This window comes from Ctenopharyngodon idella, chromosome 6 (genome assembly GCF_019924925.1).
Source record: "Ctenopharyngodon idella isolate HZGC_01 chromosome 6, HZGC01, whole genome shotgun sequence".
NCBI classification, from domain to species: domain Eukaryota; kingdom Metazoa; phylum Chordata; class Actinopteri; order Cypriniformes; family Xenocyprididae; genus Ctenopharyngodon; species Ctenopharyngodon idella.
The window spans coordinates 17603210-17626109 of record NC_067225.1 but is presented as its reverse complement, the minus strand read 5'-3'; the positions used below and the strand labels follow the sequence as shown (position 1 = coordinate 17626109).

At 36.6% G+C, this 22900-nt stretch overlaps 1 protein-coding gene across 2 annotated transcripts; it reads right to left on the bottom strand.

Moving 5' to 3' along the window:
• Positions 1-496: 496 nt before the first annotated feature.
• On the bottom strand, positions 497-22283 carry slco2a1 (solute carrier organic anion transporter family, member 2A1). Of its 2 annotated transcripts, none has more exons than XM_051897823.1 (14): positions 22140-22283; positions 14228-14365; positions 12449-12611; positions 10794-11009; positions 10602-10700; positions 9614-9750; positions 9150-9225; positions 8478-8642; positions 6615-6822; positions 3828-3978; positions 2627-2787; positions 2465-2529; positions 1564-1684; positions 497-1359 (listed from the first exon to the last, which is right to left on the bottom strand). In XM_051897823.1, exons 1-14 carry the CDS (start codon positions 22197-22199, stop codon positions 1239-1241), a joined length of 1881 nt encoding a protein of 626 aa, XP_051753783.1. In that variant the 5' UTR covers positions 22200-22283; the 3' UTR covers positions 497-1238. The 2 variants fall into 2 exon arrangements, with proteins under 2 accessions (XP_051753783.1, XP_051753782.1); XM_051897822.1 differs by having other exon boundaries at positions 3828-3975; positions 22140-22264.
• Positions 22284-22900: the final 617 nt, after the last annotated feature.

Here is a 22900-nt window from a genome sequence, read left to right as displayed (position 1 = left end):
TTACATAAATAAGTAACTTTAATAATATTAATGATAATGCTAAAAGATATCCCGGATATTACTGTATATTATACAGTATATTATTGTATTATTGTATATTATACAGTATATTATTATATTGAACATATTTGGCAACTTAACCCACAGCTAAAACATAATTATGACTTTCTTGACATAAACAGTTGTAATTATGAGACAAAAAATTGAATTTATGAAATATTCAGGCATAATTATGAGATAAAATGTCAGAATTATGACAAAAAGTAGAAATGGTGAGATACTAAACCATTATGAGACAAAAGGTCAAAATTATGACAAAAAGTCATATTATTAGATTTTTTAAAAATAAAAAACTCGATTTTGTTGGTCATTTTAAGCAATAATTTAAAATAAAATTATGTTTATCATTCACTAAATCATGTTTTTTTTCTTTTGTGGAAGAAATGGGCTTTCATAAACATCAGGCAAATAGCAAAATGTAAAAAAAGAGCAACAATTTGTGAACAAATTTTATATTTGAAATAACTTATACATTGGTAAATAAACGTTACATATTGCATAATAAAAAGTTTATCAGAGTCACGATTCATTACAGAAAAGCATTTTGTCATTTGTATTATAAACCGTAACAAAACAATACGAACAAAGATTATAATAAAACAGCAATATCAGGTATAAAAATATATTTTACAAACATCTATCTTAATGCCTAGTTTTAAACGTCTTCACATTTGAAAGTAACATTTTAAATGTGCTCAGGCTACTATCGTTATTTGAAGCTACACACCTCAAGTCGCACATAGTTTGATATTCGACACACTTGTGTATCTGTGTGCACTTGAGGATACAGAGCATTCCACATCCTTCACATAGTCTTCAAATAGAACAGAAGATATATGGGGGGGGAAATAACAATACAATTTTCAACCATTTTGAATCATGATTCAATTGCATATTAACCAAAGATTATGATTAATTGTTTTGAGTTACTATACATATTTATTAATACCAAAATAACTGCAGAGGTGAGAAGTCCCTGAATCTGTCCAGTTATGACCCTCCTTGCATGCAGGGGGGGAATAAATACTCAAGCAGCTACTAAGTGCACAACTTGAGAAATATCCAAACTGAATTAATCAGATTTTCCGCCAGGTGTTGGAAGGAGAAATATCCAGGGGCTCAACTCTCTGAGAAGGTTCTCAAAAGTGAGATCCAATAGGCTAAGCAGAGTTGAGGCATCACAGGGGTCCCTCTGGCCTTTTCTCTAAGCTGTACTCTCTGGTCCGGTGCATTTTCCAGCCAATAAATGCCAGGAGTGCAATGCCTAATGTCTTATAGCCCACCTGAAGCCCTAGATACCTGCAACAAGTCATCATGATCACCATCAGTGCTAGTAATTAGTCAATTAACACTAATTAGCATCATTTAATTTCTATTTTTAGTCTTGTGTTGCTGAATATATGCGGAGTATGCGTGTTTAAACTTACTAAATTCAAAATCTAGAAGTTTTGACACAAATGTACCTTTATAATGTATTTAGGTCAAAAGGGAACATATCCTTACCTGTTTCTAAGAAGGTTGTTGTCATAGTAACCACATCCTTGCTTTTTTCCACAAGCCGTTTTCCACCAGATACATGTGGAGTCTATGGTTGTCCCGAACAGAGCTGGAGCTGGCAGCCAGGCTAAGCAAAGAGAAAGAGAGAAAAAAATAATAATTTTACTACAAATTTAAATAAATATATATTGCTATGCACTAAAATACTAAATAAGCATAGATAGTTTGTAATAATATTGTTGTTGTAATTGGTACCCCTTATACAGTAACTATGTCATTATATCACCACAAGGGGGCGTATAGTACTTACAGAATTGCAATTGCACTTGCACAATTTAGACACCTATTTTTTTTGTTGTTGTTGTTGTTTTTTTCCAGGAAAGTGTCCTCATGTTAGAATCATTTAAATGGTGATTTATCCTGACCACTTTCTCTATGTGAATTATCAATTATTTTGTTTTGAGGAAAAATCAAGGAAAAGAAAACTCATGAAAACATTTAAATAAATAAAAGTAAAAATGTATTTGTGACCCTGGACCACAATACCAGTCATGAGAGTCAACTTTGTAAAAATGAAAATTAAGGCCGAGATGGAATCTGAGGGTGCAAAAAAAATAAATCAAATAAAATCAAATCAAAATATTGAGAAAATCGCCTTTAAAGTTGTCCAAATGTAGTCCTTAGCAATGCATATCCACAAATATTTTTATATATATTTACAGTAGTAAATTTACAAAATATGTTCCTGGAACATGATCTTTACTTAATATCTTAATGATTTTTGACATAAAAGAAAAATCGATTATTTTGACCCATACAGTGTATTGTTGGGTATTGCTACAAATATACCCACGTGACTTATGACTGGTTTTTGTGGTCCAGGGTCACATTTTGGTAATTTACTTACTCAGAACTCTCAGAAGCAGAAACTGAACCCCTATGGCAAACGACTTCTCTTCTGGAGGAACTGTCCTATAAGTAAAGACAGAATGAGTGAAATACGATGAGATAAAATAAAATACAATAACATTGTAAGTTTTCGCACTGAATGCAATGTTGTGTTTCTCACCTCAGCACCATCATGTAGATAGGGTTGTGTGTTAGGCTGGCAATAAGTCCGGCCAGAGATATGAGGAGCATTACGGGCAGGAGATAGTGAGGGCAGGCGTTGGCACAAGGGCCAGGCTTGGCATTGCCCATAGCAGGAATACACTGGCAGTTATTATAAGTCTGTAAGAGGTCAAAGAGGTAGTGGATGTTATTATGATATGGTTTGTCAATATGAACTTGAGTGCTGTGTTTATCAACCTGATTAAGTGAAAAATATTGGTCAACCCAATTATTTCTCTCCTAGTTGAAACAACAATTGTCTGCAGATCTGTTCTGATAGTCACAGACAGCAGGAAAAATAAAATAAAATAAGATAACAAAACATAAAATAATTTTTTATAATTTTAACTGTGCAACTGTGCAAAAACAAAACTACACAAGGTAAAATAAAATCTGACCCAGACTTCAATAAATACAGGTTCACATATAATAAGGATAAACATGGTTTGTCACATAATAAAATGACAAACCAATAATGCAATTATTAATAATTTTAAATTTGTATGGTACATTTTGCGTTAGCAAAACCAGTTGAGAACCCCTGCATTACTGCGTATCTTCATTACAAACATCATTACAAGTGATTGCTATAAGGATACTATAATTCTAAAGAGAACAACAATTAAAAGTGTTTCATTAGATGCCGCTAATACTAACACTTATTTTATAATGTTTTCTTGTGCTCCATTGACTTCTAATGACACAGTGTCTTCCATTGCCTGTTTTGATCAAATTCAACCAGCATGGGAGTCCAGAACAAAGTCTATTTCTTACTATAATAGCTTCTTGGTATGATATGTGCTGTGTCATACAGAATAATTCATCATTAGCTGCTCCTGTTAGTCTCTTGCTGGGCAATTATACAGAAGCTTTAACACTCTAAAGTTGTTCTGAGTCCCCAAAGCACTTCCTCCAGGAAGTATTACTAATTAGCGATTGATTTGACTCAACCCATTGATCGCTAACAGACCATGACTGGTCATTTGCTCAGTGTCGCTGGTACAGCAGAGACTCATAATGAGCTGCTATCCAGCTCCAGTAATGAGCTAAATAAAGGTCTAAATGGATAGATCTATGCATGCAGTGACCCTGCTAGATCTCTGGCTTGAGATGGCATTTTTAGGACATGAAATATGTTCTGTTTTGTCAGAATTATTTACCTGGACTCTGTATGGGTTCTTGGGATCCATGGTGAAGTTTTTGCACCCAGCATGGCAGGGTGAGATGTACTCAATGTTGTTTTCCCCACACACTGGGTTAAAGGTGCTGCTGGGACATGAGCAGTTTGCGCTACAGGACAGAAAAAGCCTGCTGGGCATAAAATAACACAGTTTAGCCTTTACTTGCACTTAGTTCACTTAAACATTCTGTCATTACTCAACATCATGTCATTCCAAACCTGTAAGGTTAGAACACAAAAGGACAATTTTTTTGACAAACATTATGCCAAAGACTAGAATAACACAAGACGCGTCACTCATATTGTTTTGAATGGGAGAAAGTGCAGCGCGCAATATGGCGGAATAAGTCCCGCCTTCTAAATAAGAGCCAATCACCGATTGGTAAAGTCATCGCGTCATTGCAGCGGCAGTTAGAAGCTCCGGTTCCTATAGAAACAGTCAGACTCGCGCCTCCGAAATGAGAGACAAGAGACGCGCGCTTTAGGACTGCGCATGCGCATTAGCTTGATCCAGCCAGAAAAATAGTTTTTTTGTCATGATTCGAGCGTTTAGAAACAAAATTTATGAAACAGTTTTTGTCAGATTTCATTGGTAATTTCAAATATAAAATTTAATCGAAAGCTTGGCAAACAGCTTAGGAGAATTTGATGTTTCCCCATTCAAAGAGATAGGAGCTGCACTTGCATGCCGAGTGAAATGACCTGTCTTAAAGGGACTTTGATTATGCTCACACTTTTGAATATAGTAAAAATGAATGCGAACTGGGGCTGTCAAGCTTCAAAATTCTAAAATAAAACAAGCACCATAAACATGCTCCACATACTGTATATATTCTTAAATATAGTTTTTTAAGTCATTATTAACTGAAAATATTGACATCCTCAGCATGTTCCTTTTCTTAGCATGTTCATGAAAAGTAGTGATGTACGATTGATGAAAAAACTGTTAATTTTAGTCGGTTCTTTTCTATGAATTTGTTGATAGAGTTTATGAAACTGATCTGAATGATTTGTTCATGAATCGCTCTGATCCGGTTCCCAAATTTAGCTCACTGACTCAATGATCCAGTCATATTGGGGAACTCACTAGACTGGAAGAAAATTTCATATTGTTCATCACACAATGCTATTGTATAGCTTCAGAAGATTGGAATATAGCACACAGGTGGTATGGACTACTGTTATTTTATAAAACGGTTAGTTCCTTGATTCTGATTGGTCAATAGCCGTGTTTTATTCACGATAAAACACGGCTATGACCGCTTCACACAACGGTTCTGTGTATCACTACACAACACCCTTAGCAACCACTCTTAACAACATAAACTATGTTCTTAGTTGATATTGTTCATTGAAGCTTACAGTGTTATGTAGAAGAGTGTTGTGAGAAAAAGTTCGAGTGAGCGAGTTTATTACCTGCATTCAGATTTAGCATTTTCCTTCAGGTCAGTTCTATGTTCATAATAAAAAATCTGTTTAACGTTAAATGTCCAACGTGTTATCTTGTCCTTTTAACATTTAAGGGGTTTTACCGTGACTAACAGCCAGTTGCGTCTTGTTCCGTGTTCACAACAATTCAGTCTTTTCAAAGTAAAAGTCTTCGCTACTGACTGATACACTCATAAAGACAGTCTTTGCCACCATCTAATGGCGTAATAATGTAACTTCTCTTGCTGTTCATTTTTTCCGGAGGAAGGAAGGCTTTTAGAAAAAGTTTACTTCATGAAAGTTGCATTGATACATATTTCTGGCTTTAATATTTGTATTGTGTGATAACCATTTTATAAAAGCAATAAGGTACTCGAGGCTAGTGCTGTGTCGTGAATAAGTCACAGCTACAGCACAGCCACTCGTACCTTATTGCTTACATATTTTCATGATACCTTTATGCTGCTTTTTTGTCCTTTTTGAAGGTTAAAATCTCCAGTTCTCATTCATCATAAATGTATGTCATCTTTTGTGTTCCATGGAAGAATGAATAAGGCCTTGGAACAACATGAGTTAAGTAAACAATGACAGAATTTTCTTTTTTGGGTGAACTATTCCTTAAACATCCAGAACACAGTCACAGGGTATGTTTAAACTTACAATTGTTTTTACAATGACAATAATAGTAGTATGTTCATAAAGTTTATGGCACATAGTCAAATCACTTGAGCTCCCATTTGGACGCATAGTGTTCTAGACAAGAGAAACAAACTTTTCCTTTCCTCCCAATTGGCACAGTGAAAATGATCAGATATGCAGGACAAGGTATTTTGAGTGTTTAAGTGTCGGAACTACTTCAACAGATTATACAGCATTTTCACTGGAAGTTGTTCTGAACCCAAAGATACAATCTTTCACTAACACAATGGTCTGAATCCAAACACTGGCAGAAGACAAAGAGCAGAGTATCTTAACAGTGTTTTCAGGGTCTGTGAGAACCTGCTGTCTTTAACTGGCCCTATTTATAGAAGAGACATTACTACACTCTTATACATATAACTGTCAGAAGACAGGCAGTTAAACTCAGGGACTGTCTGTGCATTCAGTCTTCTGATAGTTAATTAACTGAACAGAGAAAATTCCAATCAACATGAAAGCAATCAAACAAATGAGAACTGTCTGTTTGGTGGTTCCTCACCTAAGCAGGCCAGACTAAAATTTTTTATAGATTTATCTAATTTATTTATCTATTTATGCATTTTGTATTGATTTGTTAACTCTATCTAGATTGTAAAAAACATTTCCTCAATAAATCAAAAGCGCATCCTGTGAAACTCACCCATTGGTGGCATTAGATGTTTTGGGATAAACACCAGCAACATCTTGTGTGGGGCAGCCCATGAAGAAGAGAGGCACACAGCAGGAGACAGAGATGGTGAGCATTACAACAGAGAAACGTGGAATGGCTCTGAATGACAAACCCCAGCGTTTCATAATCAGACCCCCAAGCAACATCCCCACGGCAACGGATGGCAGGTTTAAAGCACCTGAGAGAAAACAAACATTCATTCACAGATATTTTCATAAGGGATCTTTCTCAGTATAAAATCACAGGGACTATGCCATGTTTTAGCTACATACAGTGCATCCGGAAAGTATTCACAACGCTTCACTTTTTCCACATTTTGTTATGTTATAGCCCTTATTCCAACAGGGATTAAATTAATTATTTTCCTCAAAGTTCTACAAACAATACCCCATAATGACAATGTGAAAGAAGTTTGTTTGAAATCTTTGCAAATCTATTACAAATAAAAAACAAAAAAAATCACATGTACATAAGTATTCACAGCCTTTGCCATGACACTCAAAATTGAGCTCAGGTGCATCCTGTTTTCACTGATCATCCTTGAAATGTTTCTACAACTTGATTGGAGTCCACCTGTGGTAAATTCAGTGGACATGATTTAGAAAGGCACACACCTGTCTATATAAGGTCCTACAGTTAACAGTGTATGTCAGAGCACAAACCAAGCCATGAAGTCCAAGGAATTGTCTGTAGACCTCTGAGACAGGATTGTATCAAACCACAGATCTGGGGAAGGGTACAGAAAAATTTCTGCAGCATTGAAGGTCCCAATGAGTACAGTGGCCTCCATCATCCGTAAATGGAAGAAGTTTGGAACCACCAGGACTCTTCCTAGAGTGGGCCTTAGTCAGGGGAGAAGGGCCTTAGTCAGGGAGGTGACCAAGAACCCGATGGTCACTCTGACTGAGATCCAGTGTTTCTCTGTGGAGAGAGGAGAACCTTCCAGAAAAACAACCATCTCTGCAGCACTCCACCAATCAGGCCTGTATGGTAGCGTGGCCAGATGGAAGCCACTCCTCAGTAAAAGGCACATGACATCCCTACTGGAGTTTGCCAAAAGGCACCCGAAGGACTCTCAGACCATGAGAAACAAAATTCTCTGGTCTGATGAAACAAAGAATGAACTCTTTGGCCTGAATAGCAAGCGTCATGTCTGGAGGAAACCAGGCACTGCTCATCACCTGACCAATACCATCCCTACAGTGAAGCATGGTGGTGGCAGCATCATGCTGTGGGGATGTTTTTCAGCAGCAGGAACTTGGAGACTAGTCAGGATCGAGGGAAAGATGAATGCAGCAATGTATAGAAACATCCTTGATAAAACCTGCTCCAGAGCGCTCTGGACCTCAGACTGGGGCAAAGGTTCATCTTCCAACGGGACAACGACCCTAAGCACACAGCCAAGATAACAAAGGAGTGGCTGCGGGACAACTCTGTGAATGTCCTTGAGTGGCCCAGCCAGAGCCCAGACTTGAACCCGATTGAACATCTCTGGAGAGATCTGAAAATGACTGTGCACCGATATATATATATATATATATAATTTATTTATTTATTTATTTATTTATTTTAATAAATTTGAAAAGATTTCAAACAAACTTTTTTTTACATTGTCATTATGGGGTATTATTTGTAGAATTTTGAGGAAAATAATGAATTTAATCCATTTTGGAATAAGGCTGTAACATAACAAAATGTGGAAAAAGTGAAGCGCTGTGAATACTTTCAGGATGCACTGTATACTGTACACAGCAATGTCAATGAGACTAGGGTGACATTTCTCTTAAAACTGTACTCATATATAATGAAATCTATTATGATATGTTGGCTGACCAATAAGAAGGCTGCTGTAGGCTGCAGTGGCACTGTACTGGCGCTCCAGGAACTTGTTGAGGAAGGTGGCAAGTCCAGCGATCACAGAGGAGAAACAGCACTGGGTCAGAACCAGCAGCATAAAAATAGGACTTAGCAACAGTCTGACGAACATCTTAGGGAACACTGCAAAAACCCAGATAGACCACAAGAGAAGGAAACAGATGTTTACATATTACTTTCATTCATTAATTTATGAAAAGTTTATATAAACGGATTTCCTGCCGTACACTCATATATATGAGTGTATGGCAGGAAATCCGTTTTGCCCTGAGTACACATGAATGAAGACACGATCATGCGTAAACCAGCTTCTTACAAATCATGCCCTGGAGGCAGTTATATTCATAAGAACTTGTCAGATCATGTTACAGTAAAAACCTAAGCATGCTGTATGACTCAAGAGACAGACAAACAGCACACGTATGCCTCATCAACAGAACTGCAGAAATATTTGTTCTGATTGATTGATTATACTTTTTTCAATTTATTTTATTTTCAATTACCCTAGTCAACTATGTTTATAACTGTACGTAAGCTATTTGAATGGCTATTACTATACTAATAAAATGGTCTTACTATACTTATTCTAATTGGCTACATTGCATAATGAACCTGTTAGAGTGGACTCACTTTTAAAGAAATCCAGCATGGAGCTTTCAGACTTCTTGGGGTCTTCTTTCATGATGTCACCATCCAGTTCAAAAGACTGCAAAAGAAGACTTTCTAATTAGCATATTAGAATGATTTCTGAGTGATCATGTTACACTGAAGACTGGAGTAACGATGCTGAAAATGAACCTTGACCGTCACAGGGATAAATCACATTTTAAAATATGTCAAAAATAGAAAACAGTTATTATGAATTCTTCTTTTTTTTTTTTTTTAAATGAAGGTGCCATATGGTGGAGAGATTATAGGAAGCTTCTCTGTGTAGCTTCGAACAGCATCTGTTTAAATGAGTAAAATGCTACATTTGTATTAAGAACATTATAGCAACTCGCCCTGATTAAAAAGTGCAAAAAGTTTTTTCCCGTGTTTCAAAAATCAGTGCCATAGAAGTGTTCATTTGTCATTAAAACAAAACCATGACTGACCTTCTCTACATGAAGCGATTTGGGGAAGAAGAAGTAAGGGATTGAGGTGAGAGCTAGACCTCCAGCAGTGATGAGCAGACCCATCCACCATGCACCAACCCAGCGAGGGTCAGAGGGGGTCAATTCCAATGCCTCCCCTAGAGGAAAGAAACTGGATGTAACACTGCAGCTGTCTACAATTAAAGGATTAGTTCACTTTAAAATGAAAATTACCCCATGATTTATTCACCCTCAAGCCATCCTATGTGTATATGACTTTCTTCTTTCATACAAATACAATCAGAGTTATATTAATAATTACCCTGATGCTTCCAAGATTTATAATGGCAGTGCAAGGAAAACACCTGTTTGAAACTCAAGAAATTGCTTCCATCCATCATAAACGTAATCCACACGGCTCTGGGGGGTTATTAACATCTTCTGAAGTAAGACGATGCATTTGTGTAAGAAAAATATCCATATTTAACACGTTATAAAGTAAAATAACTAGATTCCACCAGACCGCCTTCCGTATTCAACTTGCGAAGAAAGTGTAACGCCTCTCGCAGTTCAAAATGCTACATTCTACACCGTCCGTACTCAACTTACAAAACAAGCTTTATTTGTAAGTTTAATATGGAAGGTGGTCTGGCGGAAACTAGTTATTTTACTTTATAACATGTTAAACATGACTATTTTTCTTACACAAACACATCGCTTTGCTTCAGAAGGCCTTTATTAACCCCCCAGAGCTGTGTGGAGTACGTTTATGATGGATGGATGCACTTTTTTGATCTTCAAACAGGTGGTTTCTGTGCACTGCCATTATAAAGCTTTGGAGCGTCATGGTGATTATATAACTCCGATTGTATTTGTATGAAAGAACAAAGTCGTATACACCTATGATGGCTTGAGGGTGAGTAAATCATGGTGTAATTTTCATTTTAAAGTGAAGTAATCCTTTAACAGTAACATCAAGAAAAAGAATACATTTTTGCTGTAAACAAACCTGTGCTGGATCTGTCCACATCCACATAAATACGCAAAACCACAGAGCCTAAGAGGAATCCAAAGGAAGGCCCAAACACTGACAAAGCAAAGAGAATAGCTGCAACATACAACAACAGGAATGTCAATAATCTTTACAGTTCTTTCAATGAACATTATGAAACTAAACCTACTAATAAAAACCTAAACGTACCAATATAGAGAGGTGAATTCCCAGCCCCTGCAAAGTCATCTATATAAGATATGCCAAAAGGTTGGATGGGGACAGAACCGATTCCGAAAAGCAGTTGGGCCGTAGCCATTAACACCCAGAATTTACTGGTGTCCACAAGCTTCCGTGAATCCTCCTGACCACAAGACTCGGCACCAGTTGAATTCCCACGCACATCACACATGTCCTGTCTGCTCGCTGTTGAATTAAAACACAGAAATATAACACGTTCATCCAAACAACTATCAGTCACATCAGCCACCCAGATATTTGTGTTTAGTAACATTTATAAATGTTTACTGGAATGATGAAGACAAAATACCTATGGTCCACATTTTTCACTTAAAACATGAGGGGTGAAGGTGCTACTGAAGGTTAAATAAAATCATTTACTCACCTCATGTTGTTTCAAACTTTCATTAACACAAACTGAGATATTTAGTAAAATGTCCAAGCTGCTCTTGTTCACACAATTGGCTTTATGCAGAATGTCACATGAACAAACAGGAAAACAGGTTTAAGTTTAAAAAACTTTTAAGGCAATCAGCTAAGCTAGCTAGTTCTTTTTATTGTTAGCATTTTATTTGATTTAAATATTTTACATAATCTGCATATGCAGTGGAGATCAGTTATGCTCATCTTTGCTTGGTATCTTGAGTAAAACAGCTCTATATTTAACAAAGCACATACAAAAGACCTTAACCGGAAGCGATGCAACCTGTTTTACAGAATACAGAAGTTTGTTGAGCATAAACCAAAAACAACCATAGACACCATTCACTTTTACTGTATGCAAAAAGCAGCTTGGACACTCTACAGTACATTTCTTTTTCACAGAAGAAAGAAAGGCATACAGGTTTGAAATAACATGAGGGTGAGTTAATGAAAAAAACAAAAACATGGAAAACATGGCTTTAAAGACTTGTGTAAGTTTCCTTCAACCTTTGCATAACATTGTAATGTTAGGCCAAATGACAGTATCTGCAGGTAGAATAGGGTAAGTGAGAGAATGAAGCAAAAATAAAAGTCTAAGGAAGTTTAGGGAGATAACCATTATCTCTTGGAGTAAATTCCTTTTTCTATTTCTTTTCTTTTCTGATCAATCAGGCAGTCTTATCTCTACAGTATCCCTCCACTCCTTTGTCCTAATCTCTTTCCCTTTTTCTCTATATCCTCTCCCTCTTCAACCTCAATCCATTTATTTCTTCATGTTTTTTCCCCAACCTAATGCTAAACCCTGTCTAAGAAGGGAGACTAGGGCCAAAATGGAGTCTCTCGGCAGCAACTTCCTGTAGACCTGCCTACCCTGTTATGTCTAAGCTGATGTTTATCATTCAGCTGTGTTATTTTAGATCCCCTCTTTGTTGTGTCTGGTTTTCTTCAAAGTGTCCTGAGCCTTTTTAAATGAATATGATGATAGTATCATTTTGATGAGCTTAGAGTCTAAGATCCTCTACTCAGGGCATGAAACAATATGAACATGCATAAAAACAAACTAAGACAGAAAATGGGGAGAAACTGCAGAGCTCATTCCAACAGATGTGTACATTTTCCAAATAACTTAACGCTTTGTAAAATTCCCTTTAATTGGTTTCAATGAGATAAATATGGATGCTAATGGCCTGAATGACACTTACCATGCAGGACAGAGTCAAAGGTGTAGGGCTGGGACAGGAAGTGAGGTACAGCTAAGATCATGGCACTTATCGCCATTAGCAGGCCACCCAGTCCAATGAATCGAGGTCGATGAACCCGACTACCCATGTAACTGACAAACACTATCAGCACTGTGTTCCCTACCTAAATAGAAAAAGCAGAAAAACAAGTCACATAAAGCAGCCTGTATGTTTTCTTATTGCATTTATACAATACACCAGGATCCTGACAACAGCAGGATGTTTTTGATGTTTTGTAGATTATCCTACAGTATTAAGCCCGTTCCATGTAGAAAATACCAGCATATGTAGTATAGTCATCTGTATGTTTTGTTTTGGATGTGGTGTACAAGGCTTCTTAACTACTAGCTTAGACTTCTCTAAACATCCAGCCACTTCAGAAAGACCATGTTGGTTGTTATCGTATCTAAAACTAAAACCATGAAGAACATTTTCATTACTTTTCAGCAGGGTTGACTGTTTTAAGTTAAAACATTATTTATTTTCATAAAAAATACCATATATATGACATAATTAGGGATTCACATAATAAGAGTACAATTTTGGTTACTAGCCAGTATTTGAGACATGTGTCCCTTGCAGGTCACCGTGATTTTGCCAAGTAAGACATGTTCTTGGATCAACATCTTTGTTGATCCTGGAACAACATTCCAATCAACCAATCAGATTTGAGGGACAAGTTTACCATTTATGTCAAGTTTAGGCTTGCAACCAGGGTTAGGTGCTTCTACATCAATGTTATTCATGTATCTTTCCCCTCTGATTTTAGGGATGAGTTAACGGGTAGGATTAGGTTTAGGGGTAGGAATAGGGTTAAGACAAAATTTTCAGACTGGAATGTGTGTTGAAAATATGTTGATCCAGGAACATGTCTTACTTGGCAAAATCACGGTGACCGTCTGTTGCACATGCTAATTTCCCTTATTTCTACATTTAGATGACCTTTGCTGTCATTTAACACTCACTTAAAACAGTTCATGTGAGTACAGTGGTTCAACTTTAATATTATAAGGCGACAAGAATACTTTTTGTGCACGGAAAAACAAAATAATGACTTTTCAACAATATCAAGTGATGGCCGATTTCAAAACACTGCTTCGAAGCTTTACGAATCTTTTGTTTCAAATCAGTGGTTCGTAGCACTAAAGTCACGTGATTTCAGTAAACAAGGCTTCGTTATGTCGTAAGTGTTTCGAAATTTCAATAGTTCACGTGACTTTGGCAGTTTGATACGCGATCCGAACCACTGATTTGAAACAAAAGATTCATAAAGCTTCGAAGCAGTCGGCCATCACTAGATATTGTTGAGAAGTCGTTAATTTTTTGGCGCACAAAAAGTATTCTTGTAGCTTTATAATATTAAGGTTGAACCACTGTACTCACATGAACTGTTTTGAATGTTTTTAGTAGCTTTCTGGGTATCTGAAAGTGTTAATTATCTTGCTGGCAATAGAGGCCTCACTGAGCCATCGGATTTTATCAAAAATATCTTAATTTGTGTTCTGAAGATGAACGAAGGTCTTACGGGTGTAGAACAAAATGAGGGTGAGTAATAAATGACAGAATTTTCATTTTTGGGTGAACTAACCCTTTAAAGTTAATATTTGAAACACTAATAATTTAACACTCTTAAATGTATAATCTAAAAATAAATATAAATACACTTGTAGAGTTTCAATGGTTCCACTTAAGCAAGCCATAGATGACCCTTTGAAAGACTGTATGGAATGATCTGTATACCTCATGGAGGGAAGAGATGGTTCCTGAGGAGAGGCTGTCCAGGCCATAGCGTCTCTCGATTGTAGTGATGGTGCTCTTGAAGTAAGAGCTATATAGGAGCTGAGTGAGCTGGAGCAGGCCATGACACAACACGAAGATCTACAGGAAGACAGAGCAAGAAAGTGTACAAGAACTGTCAGACATACGGGTTATGACTACAGTGCATCCATTATAATTATCAGTTGTACTAAACATTCTCCTCCTGGTGTTCTATGATCTGACTGAGCAAGTGCATTCATCAGTATGATGTTACAGCGTCACATGGGAGTTGTTTGAAAAAGCACGTCTGGAGCTAAACAACAACTCCCTAAATTTAGAGTTCCCTTCCAAATCTCTGCAGACAGTGAGATCTGGGACTTTGATCTTCACTGCCTCACCTCAGAACATGCAGGTTAACCACACTGATTTCACAATATATTTGAGTTCACCTCATAAATAGGGAAAAGGTAACATAGGTTAAACTAAACATAGAGCTTTTAAAATCACCTTCAAGATCTACACTGCTGTTTTAATTCAGCTATTAAAAGCTGCCGTTGCCTTAAAAGCTCCTCATTGTGCAAATAAGTGATAAAACAAAAGCGGTTCATAAAATGGAAAACCAGAGCAGCGGTGTGTCTGCTTTCCATTAGGATGTGATACTATGTGACACTGTTCTATATATTTTCAAAGCCTAGAAAGAAGTTCTACCATTCTTAGAGTCAACCTGAAATGAAAATTCATCCTAGCTATTTTGTAAATGCATGTTATAGATCTAATTATGAACGTACCTGGCATGTTTTATCTTTTATGTCTGTCATGTTATGTCATAACTCAAATTTCTGGTGAAAACAGCAGACAAACAGACAGCCCCTTTATCAGGTTTTGCCGGATCAGTGTGTTACCCCTGTCACAGTTTGTTGGCATCTATCAGAGCTTGTTTTCGGTGATTAAACAGGCTGAATTGGAATTAGAATTTCTGAGAAGTGATATGCTATAATTTGGTCACTGTCGGTATTGGTCTGCATCTGTCTGTGCAGTGCGTGAATTGGCCTTTAGTTCATCATACATGAAGTATTTGAGTAGAGATAACATGTTTCATAACATGCTTTAAGAGATGCATACGCACTAAAAAAAAAGAAAAAGAAAAGGCTGAGCACAAAGCTATAGCCATATTCACTTGCTGTGCTGGTTGGCAAATGATCTGATTTTCATGTTTGTCTAGAGAGTTAGCAGCATTTTTTCACCTCTCTTGAGTGAGGCTCCTGATGATAAGCCATAAATGCAGTGGAGATAAAGGATCATAAATTTGGAACGTTTCCCTGTTTGTGTGTTTGAGAAAGACACAGCTGCTCCCATATCATATAAAGCTTTTTTGTGCCCAAGACGTCATGAGCACAAGTAGAGGAAAGTTTTCAGAGGTATGAAGCAATCTGATGGGGCATGTAGAGATCTGGACTGGATTTCCTAAACAAATACAAGACATAAATCCCTCTCCCTTGCTCCTAAACAGACACAAGACATAAATCCCTCTCCTTTGCTCGCCGCCAGCTCTCAATTTCAGGCCAAAGCACTATGCTTTTCGATGGCTTCTAGAACAGCTAATGCTCCCATTAAATCTTCGGCTTTGTGGTTTGTTAGCACACATAATAGTGCTTTTGACACAGTTGCTACAATTTCTTTCTTGTTTTTCAGGGAATGGGCTTTTAATTACAGAAATATTTTGATAGGCTGTGTCCACTCAAGCAGCCCAACTAAATTCCTTTGTTAGACGTTTGAATGGCAGCTCTGTGCCTCTTTCTGCCCCAGTGGCAGTTCCACATTCGGTTCAGCTTGAATTACTCGACACGCAGCAGCCATGTCTGAATCCTTTCACGTATAATGTTACAGGGAAGCTTGAGCAGATCTCTCTTTTTTGTTGTTTTTTCAAGACTCTCTGATAAATCAACACTGTGAGCAATCTTTCTCCAGAGGCCATTACTCAATATGTGTCCCTCAGGTATAGCAGATGTACTATGATCAGGGCATGTTACTATATTGACAGCTATTAGGCCACAAAAGTACGGGCGATAGCACATATACAGCATAACTTGACATAAGTTCCTGCGCAAATTACAGCTGGCGGGTTCATCAATGCATAATTCTCCACAAGCAGTTGTAAATCTTTTGCAGAGCTGGCACGCGTTTGATCATTCGCTGCGTCGTGAATGAATGTTATAGCCTTGGGTAAGCACAAAGCATGCTGAAATATCTGTTTAGTATTGAAGCAATGTGTGAATCGTTTTGGGAATTTTGGAAGAACTAAAATAAAACAATCCTGCCAAATGTAAGAGAAAATTATTGTCAGACATTTGTCCTACTGTTACCTCATGCATTTAGGCCCTGGCAGGCTGCTTTACGCATTCTAGGAAATTAGAAAAAAAAGAAAATTACTTTTTCTATAGAGGCTTTTCATTTATTCTTTATCGTATTGGTCTGTAAACAGTGGTTCTCAACCTTTTTGACTTGTCCAACACAACATTCAAAGGTCATATAGTGTATTATTAACAGAAACTGGGAATGCCACTAAATTAAATTAATCACAATTATACTTGTGATTCCAGAGTTTTGATGATTTTATAAAGAACCTTTAATATCCATGGAACATTGCATTGCACAAAAGGTTCTTTAGATTATTGAAATATTCTTCACAGTAAGAAAAAAAAAATTCTCTTTTAAGAGGTTCTTGGGAGAATCCAAAATGGATCTTTAATTGCATCGCTACAAAAAAAAAAGGTTCCCCTTTTGGAACCTTTATTCTTAAAGGGATAGTTCACCCAAAAATGTAAATTATATATGACTATCTTCTTTCAACTTGCGCAGCGTGCGTACGGTTGTCTGCCAGAAGCTAGTTATTTGAATTGATAAAGTTTTAAATATGAATATTTTTCTTACAAAAACACATTCCTTCACTTCAAAAGGCCTTTATTAAAGGGTTAGTTCACCCAAAAATGAAAATTCTGTCATTAATTACTCACCCTCATGTCGTTCCACACCCGTAAGACCTTTGTTTATCTTCGAAACATTCATTCATCTTCGGAACACAAATTAAGATATTTTTGATACAATCCGATGGCTCAGTGAGGCCTGCATTGCCAGCAAGATAATTAACACTTTCAGATGCTCAGAAAGCTACTAAAGACGTATTTAAAACAGTTCATGTGACTACAGTGGTTCAACCTTAATGTTATGAAGCGATGAGAATACTTTTTGTGCGCCAAAAAAACAAAATAACGACTTTATTCAACAACATCTAGTGATGGGCGATTTCAAAACAACACTGCTTCATGAAGCTTCGAAGCTTTATGAATTTTTTGTTTCGAATCAGTGGTTCGGAGCGTGTATCGAACTGCCAAAGTCACGTGATTTCAGTAAACGAGGCTTCGTTATGTCATAAGTGTTTCGAAATTTCAATGATTCCCCACTAGGGGGCATGACTTTGGCAGTTTGATACACGCTCCGAACCACTGATTCGAAACAAAAGATTCGTAAAGCTTCGAAGCTTCATGAAGCAGTGTTTTGAAATCACTAGATATTGTTGAATAAAGTCGTTATTTTGTTTTCTTGTCACTTCATAATAGAGCTGCATGATTAATCGTAAAAAGATCGCGATCTCGATTCAAGAACCCACGCGATCCTACTTTATTAATGACAATGATTCTCCCGCGTCTTGACAAAATCATACCGGAACGTTCAAATCTGTGTTCGTGCTGCCAGAGCCAGAGAGAGCCGTTTTGAATCAGACATTAGTTATTTCTGTGTAACAAATATTAACATTATCACAAAAGTACTGAGATATAAGTTTTAAGTTAGTATTTAAACACCGATGTCTACGATAGCGATCAAAATAGAGCAAACTACCTTTTGAAACGAACTTGGCACGTCAAATAATGGTTGTATCAATTACATCTAATTTCATTAGGTATTATTCTGATAGGGGAGCCATATGGATTACTTTGATTATGGATTGATGCATTTTTTTTGTTTGTTTTAAAACATGGCCCCCCATTCACAACCATTATAAACCTTGGAGGACTAAGGATATTTTTAAGTATATCTCCGATTGTGGTCTTCTGAAAGAAGATAGTCATATACACCTAGGATGGCTTGAGGGTGAGAATTTTTGGGTGAACTATCCCTTTAAGACTGCATAATAAAACAACATTGTTAAAGGGATAAATAAATAATAAATAGTTTACAAGTTTTATTATATGACTGAACTGTAATCTTGACAAACAGATTTAGAGATTTCAGTGAGTATAAATTGATTTCCCCATTCAAGTAGATTGTAGAAATTGTTTGACTATTGCCAACACAGAAAGACCGAGATGACCGCAGAGTGAACTTGCATGCCTTTAGGGGACTTTGATAGAGTGTCATTAGTTTTGAATCAGCAGAGCATTTTAATGATGTTTGAATTGCACTGACATTGTAGATCAGGCCTAATGTTCTTAGCATACAGTGAGTGATTCAAACTCCACAGATAGAAAACCAGTGATGAAAGATTCAATGAACGTGCTGAAAAGCAGTTCCTGTCGTCTGTCCAGACCTGGATTTTCCCTCCTCCTCAGCAGCTATTGTGCCACAAAAAGAGTCCTGCTGAGTAAAGAGAATCAGGGGAAGAACTGACTTTGATGTTTGATGTTTTACATGCTTCTCTGCACTGCTATCACGTGTTACAGGAGCCATTAAGCAGACATTTTCGGATTTCCTCAGGATATAAAGCTTAAACAGTCCAAAAAGTACAAGCCCAACGTCCCAATCATTTTGCCCATCCTGTGCACCATAGCTACAAAAATAACAGGACATTCAGGAGCTGTTTTACAAGCACAGTCCAGTTCTGTATTCTATTAATATTACAAGAATATATTTAGTGGACAAACATAATGACTACAAAATAATCACGTCTCTCAAGTCTACATCTGAGAAAATGATGAACTTGATAGCTATGTTTGAATTCCCAATTTTTCACAATGAATGGCTTCAAAGAAAATCTTGCAAATGGGAGTCAAAAAAGTCAGCAACGATTCAATGCAATCAACTAAACAAAAATTAGAGAAGCTGTTCCACACTAATGCAATACAGATCTAACAATATTTTTTCTCAGTAAGGAGTAAATGCATGAAAATATTACATACTGCCAACAGCAAATCAGTGGATGGTGGAATAGATGGAAAAATGCAAGATTAATGTAACAGTCTTTCTTAACATTTTACTCATTTCTTTGTCAACATGTGCAATCTTATTCTAAGATGACCTGTAGCCCAAATAAATGACATTCCCTCTCTGCAATTTCTAATAACAAGCTCAAGAAAACGTCATTTTGAAATCCCAGCCCGCATTTGTCTAAAATAATGTAGCTAAATGGCTGAGATATTAATGTCTTTTTTTCAGAACAGAATTATGTAACGTGTAATTGCAAAAAATGTGCAAAATAGTGAAAAAGCAAGCCATGCTATATATCAGTATTACCTGTCAATTTAAATGAGTTTAAATCTGAAAAGGGTTTTGGGGATTGTAAACAGGCCAAGTAAACCGAACACCATGTTCTACACGTACTTTCAACATACGTCATCACTGCCTGACTCATTCTGATGAACAAAACACATGTATGCAAAACCTGTCCGTTTAACATGAGCAGCTTTGCTCCGCTGGTTACACAGACACAAATACTCAATCCATTTACACATACTTGCAACACTCTCACACCCTTATTGCAAACACATAAAATCTAAGTAAGAGCTGAGTGCATTTGTGTGTCATCCCTAAGAAAAACGGACAGTAACTTCCAAAAGAACCATACAACTTATGACTTTGGATCTCCAGTAGTCTATTTTTTGATTTTGGAGAGTATGTGAAGCTTCTTGTGAAACTTGTACTCTCATTCATTAGAAATAAATGACCACAACAACAGTCAGTGCCCTAATAAGGGGGCGAAAAGGAATTCCATACAACGGCGTAAGGCAGACACTTCTGTATCTGTGTCATATCAAGCTGTCTTAGCTATTATAATTACAAACAACTATATTCATTGGAATTGTTTCTGGTCAGTGTTTTTGTAACATGCCAATATTATCACAATTACAAAAAACAGATCTGAAGTGGGTGTGAAACACTTAGGTGAACAAATTTTCTTCTCTCCTTTTAATATGACACAAACAACCTCTGGGCTGGTTTGTCACAGGTGATCCGTGATTACAGGTGATTACTTTTGGTGGAGTGATGATGACTCTAAAGCATTTTTCAACTCCAGGCAAACTCAGATGGAATTTTCTATAATTCCCAGTCACCAGGATATACTATAGGAGTTGATCACTGTGAAATTGAGAAAGCGCAACAATAGGTTTATTAACGTGCTCAAATTTCCAATTGAATTCAGTCTGATTTAATATTCAGAAAGTTCTCTTTCTGAACCCTAAATTTTGCAATCCGGTTCACATTTTCGTTCACATGTGCATTCATGTGTTTCAAACAGTGCCCCAATCACCTCTAAATACAGTTTTTTAAGCAAATATTTAGTAAATATTCAGTCTACTCCACTGACCAGTTCATAAGATCTCTGGCCAAGGTATTTTTGAATCCTACTGAGAAGACGCAAGTGTTTACATGCTTAGTTTTTCCCTACTCATTATATTATTTCAGGTCTACACCACCCCTTTTCAATACAATGGAAATTTCATTTAGATCGAGCTCAGTTGGATCAATTGAGGTGTTTACATGAAGGCTTTTCAATCCGACAGAGCCATCAATCCAAATAGAAACAGATTATTTTGGTACATAAACGGCAACGATGGTCAAGATCTATTGCGAGAAATGAACAGCTTTATCAATCACAAATAAATCCATGAATCTCTGGCAAAGCCAAGCTGAAATAGTTTTGACACCACTTTGTAAGACAAAACACTCTGTGGTCAGGGGATCTTTCTCCAGACAATCTCCAAACACAAAAACAAGATAATTAAATGTCAAATGCATGACAGACATAATATGCGAGATGACAGAACCATATTTTTTGTCTAATAGCCCTACATTCCACAGACATTCACATGAGAGTAAAACTTGAATGAATGCAGCTCATGCTGTACTTTAACTAAGCATCGCTTCTGGCAAGCCATCTGATATACTGGCTCCTCATCCACAGCTGCTTCAAACTGACAGAAGTCTATCTGCACTGACAGCCAGAAACAGTGAAACCTGTTTCTGCTGTCAAACACCTTAAATTAAACATTCAGGGCTTCAAACAATCTGGCTTTACAAGTGTGAAAGACATAAAGCAGCTGCATGACTATATCCAGTGAACCTGTTTACTATTGATAAGCGGGATGAAGGATTGCAAGACAGCTAGACTTTATGATCCTACAGCTTGGGCACACAACGTCCTGGTGGTTTCATTGATACATTTATAGTATTATATATTATTAAATTAAGGTTTGATTTGATTTTTTAATTGAAGGACTGTGAACTAATAAAACATAAAGCCCTAAGAACTCACAAGCATTAAAGACAAAAGTTCATGTTCAAAGTCCAAAGACAATAAAAATGATAAAAAATAAAAACAGCACAAATAATAATATAACATACCATGACTGCAAGTCACATCACCACCAACAACAACGGAAAGTGCATTGTTAATTGCTTTTTAAAGTGTCTTTAAACAAATGATTAAACAATTTAGAAAAATATGTCTACTAATGACAGTGAACATAAATAATAACTTTGTATTATATTTATATATTATATAAACTAATTAACTTAATATTTAGCCTATATTGTATGAATCTTTTCTCATTATCAATAACGTAATAATATTATAAACAACAACAACAACAACAACAACCATAAAACAATAATAACTTACCTTTATGTTACAAAACAACGCTGGCTTGGGTTTCTTAATGTCTTTGGCGTATATGTCCATGCTGAAAGGTGAAGCTGGTTGTTTCAACAAGGATGAACAAGACACGTTTCCACTTCGGTGATCGTCTATGGGGGATTATATGACCATTATCAGTGATGTCACGAGCCCTGCCTAAAGCTCATCGACCCCGCCCACTACTCCACGCGCGATTGTTTTGGTGATCATTATCTCTTTCCCCATATGACAGAACGGATTTCATTTCTTCATATTACACGGTCGTACTGCACTCTCAGTAAGGAATCTGTACAAACACGTATCATAAACAGAGTAAATCATTTAGCTATATTCCATTTAATGACAACAGAGGAGAACAGGATTACTTTTGCTCTTTTATTTGTGCGCGTGGGGTTATTACGCTGAACATGCATTTGTAATAATGATTTTTGACACGAATTTTTACTTATCTTTAAAATAATGTTGTCTATATCTATCTAATTATATAATAAAATATTTTAATCTTTTAAAAAACATGCTTAAGTATCTATAAACTGGGGTTTTCAACTAGTGAACTGTGAAGTGTGTAGAAACAGCTTTAAAATAATAAAACTATGTCTAAATTAGTTTTATAGTGTACATTCATGATCTCTTAGGCATAATATAAGTTTATGTTGATTACGTGTGTTACAGGAAAATGTTATATCTTTGTTTACTGAGTGTGCATATTCAGTCAAATAAAATACACACATATGGTAAATCTGACA

Bases quoted from the DNA above. Each gene is read 5' to 3' on its own strand.
- slco2a1 (XM_051897823.1), bottom strand. From the start codon at position 22,199: ATGGACATATACGCCAAAGACATTAAGAAACCCAAGCCAGCGTTGTTT. The intron at 11,010-12,448 runs GTAAGTGTCATT...TTAATTCAACAG, and splicing joins CTTTGACTCTGTCCTGCATG to CGAGCAGACAGGACATGTGT. The intron at 1,360-1,563 runs GTAAGGATATGT...GACTTGTTGCAG, and splicing joins AACAACCTTCTTAGAAACAG to GTATCTAGGGCTTCAGGTGG.